At 38.1% G+C, this 15,069-nt stretch overlaps 1 protein-coding gene across 3 annotated transcripts in view; it reads left to right on the forward strand.

The window, feature by feature from the left end:
• Nucleotides 1–15,069, forward strand: part of SPEF2 (sperm flagellar 2) — a 168,584-nt gene that overhangs the window by 82,715 nt on the left and 70,800 nt on the right. For all 3 annotated transcript variants that reach the window (XM_084781449.1, XM_084781450.1, XM_084781448.1), the window contains exons 18-20: nucleotides 4,534–4,691; nucleotides 5,765–5,932; nucleotides 9,404–9,454. In XM_084781449.1, coding sequence (XP_084637575.1) covers nucleotides 4,534–4,691; nucleotides 5,765–5,932; nucleotides 9,404–9,454 — 377 coding nt within the window. The remainder of the gene's footprint in view (nucleotides 1–4,533; nucleotides 4,692–5,764; nucleotides 5,933–9,403; nucleotides 9,455–15,069) is intronic.

Here is a 15,069-nt window from a genome sequence, read left to right on the forward strand (position 1 = left end):
TAATCTCAGGGAGTATCCGTGGTGTGTCCAAGGGCAAAGCCCACCAAGACAGCTTTCACCTGTGACAAAGCTTACAATCCTTCCCACAGATAATGATACATACAAGGTACCAGATACTATGTTATATGAGGTTTATTAAATAAGCATGGGGGGAGAAGGAAAAGGGGGAGGGGTACCCCAGAGAGAGACAGAGACAGGAAGAGTAAGAAGAAGGGAGAGATTAGAGAGCGAGGGAGGAAAGGGGGGAGAGAGAGAAAGAGGAGAGAGAGGGGTACAGAGAGAGAAAGTAGCGGGGAGTAGAAAGAGAGACCGTGTGGAGGGGCTGTCCTTTTATAAGGCCCTGGGCAGGGCTATGCCCCCATGGCAGGTAAGCAGGGACATCACAGGTAGGCAACTAAAGCAGACTCCTAACATTTCTACCTTTTCCTATAATTAAAAAAATGAAGAACACTGGATTGTTTTATATAAGGTAAGTTAAAGTATATAAATGTAGGTAAGGGAGAAAAGAGATAGAAAAAAGCAATAGCAACAAAATGAAGAGGAAGGAAAAGTTCTGTCCTGAAAGTTTAAGGTAGAGGCCAAGTTATGTCAGCCATCTCCTGCAGCAAATAGGACCAAGGAGTGCTGGGGGAACCTGGAGCTGTTTGTCCCAGGCCTGGAGCACACCATTTCCGCCTTTGCAAATGGATAAGGGGCGAAGTAATCATCATAACTACTTTCTGCTGACAGTAGGGCGGCGATAGGGGGTTTAAAGGTTGAAATGTTGGCCAGGTTCTGGAAGAACATGCTGTTGCATTTGCTGTCCAGGGTCTGAGAACATCTGCAGCTGGGAGGGGCAATATAGGTCCAGCTAGGAGGAACAATGCAGGTCCAGATGGCATGCTTTCTGAAGTTGGATGGGAGCACTTGTGTGTAGCTGCTTTGATGATGCCCCAGATGTAGGAAGTCTGGCAAGATACTGGAATATATATGTGGGCAGAAGGCAAAGATTGGGGAGAAAATTCCTTTTAGATGTACATTTGAAACTCTTGGGAAAGGAAAGAGAAAAGGCAAGAGAAAATGTTGACAATGTGTGAAATTTTTGGGAGAGCAAAGACAAGGTTCTTCCTTCCATTTTTACCCATTGGCTGGCAATAATTAAATCAGTTTAGTTTTGGATCTGTCCAAGTTTGTTTGCAGAAGCATGTGAGCTTAGAAACCCTTAATGTGGGCATAGGGATTTGAAATTCTTAGAAGGCATCCCAGAGGAGCCTGGAGAAACAGCAAATGGACGGTTTTCCATGGGCCGCGGTGGCAGTGGTGGCAGAAGCAGAAGCAGCGATTTCACCCAGCAGAAAAACGTTCTAGTTGTTGGTTAGTGAGAAGAAACAGCCAGTCATGCAGACCGGGGTTGCCAGCTGGTGCGGGGTGCAGAAAGGTGGCAATTGGGTAGTTAGGGAGAGGGGAGTCCCCAAAGGGGGAGGAATCCCATCGTCAGAGACAGGTGATAGGGGAGAAACTTAGCTGTTGACTGGCAGTACTTATCTGGATTCCTTTTGACCTGAGAGATGGATTTTGTAGCTTACAAGAATCTTTTTAAGCTCAGAAAGGGAGATAAATTTTAGACATGTTCGCATCATAACTGTTTGAAGTCTGCAGTGAAATACACATTGTTAGACATGTACACATTGTAGGAGAAGGAACTTTATGTTAAAGCATGAATAGCACAATGAGAGGCATTTTAAGAAAAAGACAAACCAAAGGAAATTTAAAATATTGAGCTTGGAACTATGATAGGATCATATAGTAGAATGTTTTTAACATAGTTACATTAATAAACTAGAGATCCATTGATCAGTGTCAACACTCTAAACAGTTAATACAACAACAGCACAGCAGGAAGAACCAAAGCATCCTTCAGACATGTTGGCCTTCATAACTTGCATTTACCAACTTAAAACACATTTTTAGACCTTCTAACATCCATAGCTTGTATTTATCAACTGGCAACAGGTTCTTGGGCCCTCCAATACTTTTTTTGTATGTAGATATGACCGTTAAAAGTTTAATCTCCTACATATGAAGAGGGCTGGGAAGGTAACTGAAGCTGTTTATCTTTAACCTGAGGTCTGTGAGTAAGACAAATATGTTTGCCTTTTAAATAAGAGATCTAGCATCTAGTAGTCTTAACTAGCTAATGAGTTGACCACTGAACTAACATGGCAGATTATGTTGGGCTAAGGAGATCATTGTCTGTTTCCTAACTATCAAGGTAATTTCAGCTTAGCTATCAATGTGATCAGATTCCTGAGAATTATAAATTGCAACCTAAAGGAAGCTACGTATTGATAAAAATACAGAGATAACTAGTTAATCCACATCCCAGTAAATAGACAATGTCACCGTTGTCTCCTGTGGCAACATGGCACCGTGGGCAGAGATAGTCTTGCATCAGGCACAGAGGACGAGAGGCTGTTTCTGTGGAAAATGAACATGGAAGACACTAAACTCACCTTGTGTTCAACAATGCATGGAGAAGTTTAACTCTGCCCCCTGGCCTGCCTGGCCTGCCTTGGGAGTAGGGGCCACAGCATGTGCGTACCTGTGCTGGGAAGGGGGGGAGAGGGCAGGGATCAGGGCAATGGCGGGAAGCTAGCAGTCACATGGGCAGACCATGTGTAATAATTTTTTTTTAATGGAAGAGGTCAGGCAGTCCTGAAGCACCCCAGAAATGGTCCAGGTTGCATTCGAACAGCTCAGATGCACAAGTTGGCCATGAAGCAGGGAGTAGTGGTAGCAGGTACCATCTGAGAGCCCTGAGTGCACCCCCATGGAGTGTAATCCCTTTTCCTACCTGCCTCTAACGGACCATGCAATGTAGCAGTGCAGCAGCATCTTTTTTACCTGGCTAGGCTTAGAACCTTGACCATTCCCTCCTGCAGGCTGTAGTGACAGGAAGCCTGGTGCCTGAGTGCTCTAGGGCCTAAGTTTATGGCTATGGGCAAACAGAGACAAAGAGAGCATCTGTTTATTCAGTGGCAGTCTTGAAAGCTGGTCCACAGGTGGCCTGGGCAACAGGCTGCAGGGAAATAGGAGAGTACTTAGAGAAATTTGTTAAGCACAGTAAAGGGAGATCGGATTCCACTGTGAGGACAACAGAATGGCCCTCTGGATTTCATTTCCGAGTCATGTACACCAACTTTATATATGAGAATAAGATAATAATAGATACAAAGTACCAGATATTATGTTATATGAGGTTTATTAAATGAGCATGGGGAGAGAAAGAAAAGGGGGAGGGGCACCTCAGAGAGAGACAGACAAAAACAGAGACAGGAAGAGTAAGAAGAAAAAAACAAAAAAAATTAAATTTAAAAAATTAAAAACTAAAAAGTTTTTTAAAAAGTGTAAGAAGAGAGAAAGTAGAGAAAGAGGGAGTAAGGAGGAGAGAGAGAGAGAGAGAGAGAGAGAGAGAGAGAGAGAGAGAGAGAGGAGAGGGGTGTAGAAAGAGAAAGTAAGGAGGGAGAGAGAGAGAGACCACATGGAGGGTCTGTTCTGTTATATGGCTCTGGGAAGGGCCACACCCCTATGGCAGGTAGGCAATGACATCATAGGTAGGCAGACTGAAGTAGAGTCCTAACAGAATCTCTTAAAGATAAATCAAAAATAAGTATTTTTGTATTGAATAAAATATTATATGTAAGCTTTTCTATTTGAAGCCACAGTTGTTATACTCTGGGGAAATAAGCCAATTAGAAAATACTTATAAGTTAATTACATGGAATTCGGCAAACACTTAGAAAATACCAGTGAAGATCATAGAATTTCAAAGAGTTGAAAGTCCGACTGGTAAAGTATGTAATAGCCCTTCTGTTTTGCTAAAAGTGAAGTTACTTGGCATTCTTTGTATTGTGTGTAATTTTCCTTAGGAAAAGAAAATTTAGGTAAAATTAGGCAACTTGATGAAAGCCTGGGAAATCTAAAAATAAGAGGTGAGCAGGAAGCCTCATTTGAGCCACCTGAAGCTGTCTGTCTAGGCTCAAGGTGGGGGTAAGGGCGAGCAATGATTCAAAACTAATTTCTAATAAAGCAAACTCGTCTCTACAATCTGTCCCTGCCCAAAGACCCCTTCCCTTTATATCTCCAAGGAGAACACTTCTACGGCCTGAGTATTGGGGCTGTGGGACAATTAGAACAGTCCCCAGGCCAGCTGGCTCTGCCATTAGTGTGGATGATACTGTCCTTGGTTTTCAAAGACCTGAGCTCACGCAAGATGTCTGTTGAATGGGTGGCACTTGAAAATCTTTTCACTGACACTTCTAAAGTTCTAACAATGATCGCCTGATGCTATCAGGCATGTCCTTTAGATTTAGTCTCACTCTGTCACCTATAGATGTCATGAAGTTACTTTTCTAAGGTTGAGTTCCATTGACAGTCTGACTCTTTCTTCCTCATGAATTGCCAAATAAATCACGTGGAATGTCTTGTTTAATGTTTCACCCCTCGAACATCTAAATCAGTATCACATACTCATGTAACGTTTGCATTTTGCAGAATTGTCGGCTTCTTGGACAACTGGCCATTGTTGGAAGAGTGGTTTACAGAGCCACAGAATATTTTAACAAAAGTCAATGCTGAAATAGACGAAGAGTCCTTATGCCAAAAAGTGAAAGAATTTTTTTCTGCTGAAATAGTAAATAAAAAGTTCAAAGGTAGTTATATTTTATATGTTTGCATACATATTAAGTCATTAAGAATAACATATGCATACATACATACATACATACATACATACATTATATCATGATAATATTTATCCTTTCCACTATGTTGTTACAGATCCATCCCCCAATCCACACCCCCCCCAACTTTGTGTCATTGTTATATACCTCCTTTTTGCAGGAGAGGGTGTTTTGAAACAGGGTTTCTCTGTGTAGCCTTGGCTATTGAGGACCTTGTTTTGTAGACCAGGCTGGCTTTGAACTCAAAGGTCCTCCTGTCTCTCTGCCTCCCAAATGTTGGGATTAATGGCACACGCCACCCCCACTTGACACATTTTGTTCATTCACCGAATCCAATTAACAGTTGTTAGTAAATTCTTAGGTGTGTAATCATCCATTGGAGTTTGTCAGATTGTGTCAAACTAACCAGCGGGCAATACCATTCACTCATTTACTCTCAAACTCCCATATGTTGTATCACATTGCTTGAACTATTTTTTATTTATTCATTTATTTATTTTTATTTCTTGATATCCTATGAGGATGTAGAAGACACTATATAGGCCAGACTGGCTTTCAACTTTCTATGATCCTCCTGCCTCAGCCTCCTGAGAACTGAAATTACAGGCACTTGCAGCTACGTGACTGCTCTCTCCTTTTTATGCACTTTACTTTGATGTTCTTCTAGATCATTTTAATTAACCCTTTACTTTTCCATTCTTATATTTTCTTTGAGATTTGACATCTAGTCACCAACCTTTTTTTTTAAGTTTCTAAAGACACACACACACACACACACACACACACACACACACACACACACACACCTCATACCAGTACCATAACCATAACTATGAGGCAAAAGAATAAAGAACCCAAAATATAAATTAATGTTAGGTATAAAAAGTATATTTGCTGTAATTTTACGGCAAATATAGTATGGAGTAGTAATTTTACTAATAATTTCATAGTAATTTTTGATATTTGTTAGTTCAAATGAAAGAGTGGGCACCCATAGTTCTTATGAATGTTGTTGTTGTTTTTTTTTAACCATCCTTCTGAAGTTGAAAAGAAATTAGAAGAAAAGGAAGCTGAGAAAAAGGCTGCAGCTGCCTTGGCTGAGCCTCCTACTACAACTCCTCCCCTTTCTACGGAAGCAGAAAGAGATAAGGAGGTCTATCCTCTTCAAGAGCCTTCAAAGACTACTCCTGGGAAAGGAAAGACACAATCAGGTGACTGACAGAGTGATTTACAATCCTGTTTGTCGGTTTCTTATTTTTGCCTAGAAAAGAATGATAAATTACAGGGCCAGGCTTCTTGTTTAGATTCAGGCTGCGGAGACTTCAATCACATGAAACAATTATCCACGTCCATAAGTGAAAATCAGATTTTTTTATTTTTAATGTCTTATGGTGCTGAGCATTCTATCAGGGTCTCACAGGCAGAGCTCTACCACTGAACTGCATTTTCATTCAAGGAAAACCCTTCCTACTGAGCAAAATGCTTGTTTCAGAAGCTCGGTGTCTCACCTGTGCCACAGGGCATGTGAGGCCACCCACTCAGGCCAGCTTCTGAGAACAGCAGTTAGGACAGGAGGAGAAAGCTTGTAGAACAACAAGAAACACTTTAGGGCAGATGGAAGGGACAGCTGTTGGACATTAATTCGACACTTGAATGTATGTATAACAAGAAATATTCCGTTAGGTGATTATAGATGGCATGCAGATGGGGCCAGTGAGGTGTCTCAGTGAGTAAAGACACTTAGTGACAACTAAGCTGCATCCCCAAGACTCAAGTAGTGGAAGAAAGAACCAGGTTTCTAACCTCCACATGCTTCTCATGGCATTGTGCATGATGTGTGAGAATGCACGCATGCACGCGCGCACACACACACACACACACACACACACACACACACACACCTGGACACCTTGGTAAACAAATGTTTATATAAAAACAACCTTATAAAAAATACATTTTAGATTAAACTTGTTCTATATCTTTAGCCACTTGGAACCATAAATTTAACATTAAGAGACAGAAAATGATCATGACGAAAGTTACATGTTTAATCCTTGTCCTAGTCATATCAGTTTGCATGTGACATGGCTTCACCAATAGTTAGCCGTTTAGTTGTCTGTCTCAGTGCCTCCCCTTGGTATGCTATAACTGTCTCCAACAATATTTTCACTGCACAGAGATTTGACATAACTCTACGGTTCTTTACAAAATTAAATGTAATCATAGTAAGCAAAAAATTTGATCACTTTGTTTCATATGATTGAAGTCATTTTAAGTGACACAGATAATGATGTATTAAAAACTACTGTGCTTCAACAAATCTAGGCTTAACTAAATGCAAGATATATCTAAAAATGCTTTTAGCATAAGACAGTGAAATGTTAAGCCATCTTATTATATATATCCCTACAAGCTCATTAGGAATTAGAAAGTACAGTTAAAATTTAAATATATACACCATATATTTAATATATTTATACATATATATTCCTATAAGCTCATTAGAAATTAGAAAATATAATTTAAATATATACTTTTTACTAAATATATATTTATACATATATACTCCTGCAAGATCATTAGGAATTAGAAAGTACAATTTAAAGGACTAGAGGAAAAATTAAAGTGTGATTTAGTCTCAGAAGGCATTTGGAACATGCTGGAAAGTTGTTCCCCACAGTCTTTTGAGCTCGCTTATTACCGGATGATCAGTGTAACTGATCATTCCCACTATCCGTCGCTAGCCTTTCTGATTCAGACACAGTTTAATATTTAAGTTCCTAGAGGATTGATCTTCTGTTTTAAAGTTGTAAATTTGAACAGTGTACACCGGAGGAATAATAAATCTGTTTTGGCTTCACTGAGTGATTGTACCTGTCTCTTTCTTTTCCAACAAGGGCAGGGCTAGTCCCTGATCTTACAAATATATAATATTGTTCATTTCCACTTGCTTAGTTACACCAAGCATGAAACAATACTAGTGGGAAATCTTAGTGCTCACAGGCAGCAAAAGGTAGGAAGGCGACAAGAGCTGCCCAGGAGCCCAGAGGAAAAACCCTCCAGGCAAGTTAGGGCTTTTTCTTTATTTTTTCAAAGAGAAAGTTAACATGAAAAAAATAATAACTATTTTTTAAACAATAGCCAAAACACTAACATGAAAATTGAGTTGAGGGGGCACAGTGTACTTAACCCTAGCAGATTCTAGAAGATCCTTTTGACAACTACCTGATTCAAACATGTAGATCTTTATGAAATTCATTTCTAAGTATGTATATTTTTAAAAGTCCTTTTAGAAAAAAAATTGAGGGTGGTCGTCTGTCTCATTTACTTGCTTGTTTCTATGGAATCTTGGCTGGCTGTCAGAAAATAGTCAAATGGAAGTAGCACGTATTTACATAAATTTTAGCTATCACTTCTAACCATATACATAAACACAAAGAATGGATAGGATTAGACCTCTACATCATAACTTAAACCGTCTTTCTTGTTCACTGAAGAAAGTGCATATCCTAAGATCAAAAGAAGTGAAGAATTGAGCATTTGGTAACTAATACCGCTGTAGTAGTGAGCTTTCTTCCCCCAAGGACCTATTCCTTATTTATTATTTAAGAGACAGTACTGACCTTCAGATTGACCAGTTTCCAATTTCCCTCTTTCTGCAATACACTTTTAACTAGGTTCTAGGAAATGTAAGATAAATATGCCACTAAGCAATACAGTGCATGACCAAAATAAGATTAAGGATGCATCCTATCAGAACAACATTGTTATTTAAATCATTCTCAGGGGGCTTCATTTTTATTAGTGATCCAGTTATTGTATTTAGTAGTAGTAGTAGTGGTGTTAGTAGTGGTAGTGGTGGCGGTGGTGGTAGTGGCAGTGGTGGTAGTGGTGATGGTGGTGGTAGTGGTGGTGTTGGTACTGGTGGTGGTAATGGTGGTGGTAGTGGTGATGGTAATGGTGGTGGTGGTGATGGTGGTGGTAGTGGTGGTGGTAGTGGTGATGGTGGTAGTGGTGGTAGTGGTGATGGTGGTGGTAGTGATGGTGGTAGTGGTGGTGGTGGTGGTGATGGTAATGGTGGTGGTGGTGGTGGTAGTGGTGGTGGTGGTGGTAGTGGTGGTGGTGGTGGTGATGGTGGTGGTAGTAGTGTGTGTGTGTGTGTGTGTGTGTGTGTGTGTGTGTGTGTGTGTGTGTGCATGTGTGGGGTGGGGAGATTGGATTCCGTTCTCTCTCTCCATCTTTATGTAGATTCTCAGTGTTGAACTCAGATTATCAAGCTTGCATCATCTGGGTGCTGAGTCATCCTATTTTGAGGAGTCCAGTCCTATTAAATGGAGTTCATTTTGATACAATAAATTTAAATAAACTATGTGCTTCCAATAGATTTTACAAAGTACCTTAAAAACTCTACAATCCCATTAGAGGTTATGAGCAAACCATTACTAAATATTATATTAAAACTAAGAATAAATTTCTATTATGGCAATATAGACTAGAACTGCAGAAACAAACCTTCATTCAGTAAGTGTAAATGTAGAATCTGTCTTCAGACTGATTTCAACTCCCAGAAAAAGAAACGATGGATTTGATCCAGTTCACCAATATGTTTGATTGCTTAGAGATTGTAGCCTGGGCTATTGAAATAAGTCATCAATGACGTCTGTGTATTGCATTTTGTTTAGAAACCCAGCATGGTAAGCAAGAAGCTCAAAACGAAGGAAAAGGAAAGAAAGGTGAGACTGCATTCAGATGAAGTTAGCTATCTTTACATGTATTCCTGCATTTCATAACTGTCCCATGCAAGCAGCCATAAAGTACAGCAAGCATTGGACACTCGGCTTCTTTGGTGCATTTGTAAGTTGTTAGTTCACTCCAAAGAAGACAGTTCGTCAGACTCTGTGCAGCCTGCTGCTTAGCCTGGGCCATGGCGAGAAACAGTGAAGCTTGCAAGGGATAAGGCGCTGCCCAGTAGGCAGGCTCTCCATTTGTCACACATGTTATAGGGATTAGCAGGAGTTAAGTTTTGATCCCAGAAAGCCATTGCTGTGCCTTCTTTGGCCTCTGGTTAAATTATATTCACTAGCAAGCACTTTGACATAATGTCTCCATTTTTTCTTTATAACACAATATAATTGCATTGTGCCTGTAATGACGTCATTTTCTCACTTGATATAGCTCATGTATGAGATCCTAAATGGAAAATTTCACTCAAAGTCAAGGGGCATGGAGAGTTGTCTTCTACTGAGTGAGTGGTTACATGATGATTGGATTCTTCCGTCCGTTGTCTTATCTTGGGTGTCTTGAGGTTTAGAGCCACAGTCACACCTGCACCTTGGTGTGCAAGGACCACCATGGTTCCCTTCCTGTTCTTCTGGTTTTGCTCTTAAGTTTTAAATTGCATTATTTTTCTGGCTCTGCTTTTATTTATAGTTGTCTATTTTAGTTTATCTGTTTATTGGAAGTGAAGTAAATATTATTTTTGAAGTACATAATAGTTTATAGGAAACATCCAAGCTCTAGAACATGTTAGTTAAGTTCATGTGGTTGCTATGACAAAAAAATCAACTAAAGATTGAAATTCAATGAGTACATACACTTGATTTCCTTCAGGGTCTGTTCCCAGTGTCATTGTAGTGTGTGGTTTTACTTAAATATCCATCCATAAATTGCCAGTTCAGTTTTAATCTAAAAGTCGGTGATAGTCATAAAATGTTCTAACTGCTATGTTCATCTCAGTGTACATCTTAGTACTACACACACACACATGTGTGTATATATACATACATACATACATACATACATATATAATTTTAAGTCATGATTACTTATTTCTTAATATTTGGAAAAAATGCCATTGACACTGGCACAATTTTTTTTATTTCTCTCACAGGTCATTGTGTTTCAATTATATCTAAATCATCTCTTAATTGCTGTGGTACACATGCACATTACATATGCACAAAAATGGATATTTAAGCTAAAATGAACATCATTTTTAGAACACTACCATCAAAGGCAGTCTTGTCATGATTATGTGACATTGTAGACTTATATAACTGGATGTAGTCAGGGATTCAAAACCGAGATACAGGTTTAATTGAAATTCTAACTGCTGTAAGTCATGCTCAGCTTTTGATTTTTTTTTTTTTTACCACAGAGTAATTTCTTATTTTATAATACTTATCTCTTGCATTTTAATTGTTCCCAAATGAAACTCAAATGAAAGATTATTGTGTGCATACCAGAGGTATTAAGTACACATAGACATATTTGGTACCAAATCATTAGTTAGATATAATAGTATGTAGACTCTAAGAGCACCCTTACTTAGAAACAGACAGAAAGTAAACAAGCCGTAAGCATCTATGCAAGTGTGTTTGCTAGCTCATTTTAATTAACTCAGAGGATTTCTTTTTTTCTTTTCTTTCTTTCTTTCTTTCTTTTTTTTTTTTTTTTTTTTTTTAGGTTTTAGTTTTCTAGTTATATAGTTAAGTGATATCTCAACAGGTGAATCTTAGGGCCTATTGAGATCACTTCTCTTACAGAAGACCCAGGTTTCATTCTCAGCACCATCGTGGATGCTCACAACATCCATAACTCTGGTTTCAGGGACTCTGCTGCCGTTTTCTATCTTCCACAGGAATGTAGTATAAGTGTATACGTGCAGACAAATTACCCATATATAAGAAATTACTTACATAAATAAATAAATAAATAAATAAATAAATAAATAAATAGAATCTGTTTAAGCATGAACTTTAAATAAGATTTAGAAGCCCTTTTATTTATAACAGTGTAGATATGTTATTATTTGGGTGTTTATAGCAGTGTTTCTTCATGTAAAAAGTTATACTACTTTTAGTATATATTCACAACTACATTTAAAGCCTCTCTTATGGAGTATAATACCACTTCTTTTCTTTTTGGCTCAACTTATTTTTTTCTTGCTGGAAGTAACATTGACACATTCCTAATTCTCTGGGTATTGAAACAATCTTTACTTTTTTCCTCTTGAAATCTTAAATGTTCAACCGTAATGGTGACCTTAAAATATTTATTTTTAAACAGTATTTGATATATTATTTTAAATTTTCACACATAATATTTTAATCATATTCATATCTATTCTCGTCTGCCAACTCGCCATTCCACCAACACATCTCCCTCCCAGCTTTACATTTTTTTCAATAAATATCTTACTAATTCTTTGAGAATTTTATACAATGTATTTTCCTCCTACTTATCCTTAAGTCCTCCTGTATCTACTCTACTTCTCAACTCTCTCAGCTTCATGTCTTCTCTCATTTTCTTTAAAAAAAACATAAATGGTAGTATACTTTTATTTATCTTTTAGTTGAAATTTTTCTAAAATCCATGCATAATAACTATATTGACATAATTTCCACCGTCCCCTGTGTTCTCACTGTACCTCTTCCTGTTTACACCTCTACTTCTCAAATTCATTAACTTTTACTCTTTATGTATTACTGATACATACGTATTCTGACCTCTGATAATTTTTTTTTTTGCTTTTTATTTGATACATGTACACTTTCCTGTAAATACATGACTATGACCTCTGAAGTCCATTTAGTATTTCCCTTATGCGTATGCGTTTAGGGCTGACCACTTGGGGCTGGATAACTCATCCTTAGGAGGCTCATCCCCAGGGAAAATTGATTCTCCCTTTCTCAGTGGTTATTACTTGTCTACAGCTCTTCATCGAGGGGTGGAGCCTTGTGGGATTTCCCCATCCCCACCGACATGTCAACTGGTACGGCCATTGTTTGGGTCTAGTTTAGGTTACCATATTGCTGAGATTTCATGGGTGCGTCTCTCCAGTGTCATGCATAAGACATAACCTCACAGCGATGTGCTAGCCTTCTAGATCTTGTCTCACAATCTTTCCACCCCCTCTTCTGTAATGTCCACCAGAGCCCTGGGTGCAGGGATTTCACCATAGATGCAAAATTGATGTACAGAGGTTTTTGTCACTTACCAAATTCTAAGCACAATTATAATGAAGGTGTGTTTTAGAAATGATCAGAATATCATTCATATTACTCCATAGTTACATATATCTGCGTCCGTGATGAGAAACAATGCAAATCCTAGACCCTGAACAGAGACAGCATTCCTTCATGAGCTTTGCCAAAGTTCCTTCTCAGCACAGAGCCAGTGTGTGTTCGTTCAGCCTCTGACTCTTTGCCTAACACTGGGACGGTCTTCTCCCAGGCTGTGTTCCTTCAGTGTGTTCCACTTCTAAACTTAAATGCTAATCTTGTTGGAGCCAACCTGCATCTCAAATTTGGTCTTTGCAGCCCAGTCAGCCTTTGACAGTATATATCTGTTAGTAAAAGGTTTTTTTTTTTAAAGCTAAGCACAGCTAAAGTTAAGAAATATGAAAGTAATCCTTGTTAACCAATATTTTGGCTTCAACCAATAAAGATACTAATTAAATGATGTAGCTAAGGGAATATTTTAGGACCAAAACCTAACTAATAATAGTGATAATAATTAATAATAATAGTATCTTGTTTCAAAATATATACATCAGACTCTGTGCTTGCTTCTTCCCAACAAATGTCTCCTCCCTCCCCTCCCTGAGAAATACTAATTCAATTAGAAAGCCTTCAGATTTTTAAATGTTCTCTTCTCATCAATCAATGTAGTTTACTCATATCCTACAATTACAATTACTACAATTTTAAATTTTGTTTTAAACTTCTGACTTTCAATCGCTCTGTTCTTTAAAAAATCACCACTAGTGTATTTTTGTCGTTTATTTATTTTACTTAATCATACAACTCTTTCATTTCATCTTACATAAATGTCTTTACTTTTACCATTGATCTACTGCTTTGCCTGAAAATTGAAATAAGTCACAGAGAAAACTTCTCTTTTAGGGCTGAACATTTAGGGTCCAGATAACCAGTTAGGAGGCTATCAGGTTATCATTATTAAAACAAAAATTTCCTAAAACTTTGGTGTATGGTGTACTGCACATGAGCTTTTCCTCAAGCCCCCTTTACTCATGAGGAATGACTATAGCGGGAACTCAAAGAGCTCACGGTAGAACCCGAAGACTTGAAGTGGTTTTGCTCATTATATTTCAAAAGCTAATAAATAAAGATTTTGTTTCAAAGTAACTTCTTTCACTCATTAAAGTATAGACACTTATTTCCCATTAAAATCCTTCTTTACATATTTTGATGGCTAGATACATTCACTATGGTCTCAAAGTACAGTTATTCAAAAATTATTCCATCTCTCCTAATTTTCATCAAATGATGAGAATACTTTAAAGAAGGGTAAAAAGCATATTGTAGTCCTCAATCCAAAATTACACATTTTTTCCTTTTGAAAATTCTGCTTAGAGAACTCTATCTTAAGATGGTCACAGTTAACAATGAATAGACAAGAATCATACAGAAAAATATACACAATTATGGACACTTTTAGCTAGTCAGCAGGTGTATCAATTACTAATGAATATTTGTTAATTATATATGGAGAAATCACCTGGACTACCCAAAAGTCATGGTTGATAATACCTTCTTTACTTAAAAACCATGCATTTCAATTAGCATAAAATTGAAGAATTTAAAGAGCATCAAATAAATTATACCCACTAGAATAATGTACTTAAGAGAATGAAAGTGATTCCCCGTGTTAAGGTCAGCTCTAAACTGCATGAACAATATTCAACAATTAATCTGAAGGCAGGTGGAACTTAGCCTGACTGACCTCTTAAAGAACAAAATATTGATTCTTTCACAGTATACCTGTGCTCATAATATGAGGAAACCATGTAACTGGTCTGGGTTCCCCTCTTCACTGAAAAAAGAGAATTATATTTCCTATTCAGATTCTAAATTAGAACACAGGCCACTTCTGCCTCTTCCTCTTTCTTACTCACTCCTCCTCCACTTCCTTACCCTCACATTTTTGCTTCTGTTCCTACCTCTCTTGATGTCTTCTTCCCTCACTTCTTGATTTTCTAGGTTTAAATTTAAAGCCTGACCATAGCATTAAGTGACATCTTTTTTAGAAATCCTTTTCAACCTACAGAGAACACGATGTGAGCTTTGATGGCCTCTTCTCTCACCTGCCCCATCTGTAGCCTCGTCACCTCTGGATAACCCTTATATGATCCCTCTGTAGCTTCCACTCTCGGCCCAAGGGGGCACAGGGCATAAATAATTTAATTTGCCAGTTTCTACAATAGGAAGTTAAACATATATTATGGTAAGTCCTAAGTTTTGTAAGTGACACACATGCATTAGCAAAGCAAAACCTGAGTGAAAGTAAAGCACCAAACTATAACAATAGTCAGACAGATTTGAGT

This window comes from Acomys minous, assembly GCF_964271855.1.
Source record: "Acomys minous genome assembly, chromosome: 5".
Classification (NCBI taxonomy): Eukaryota; Metazoa; Chordata; class Mammalia; order Rodentia; family Muridae; genus Acomys; species Acomys minous.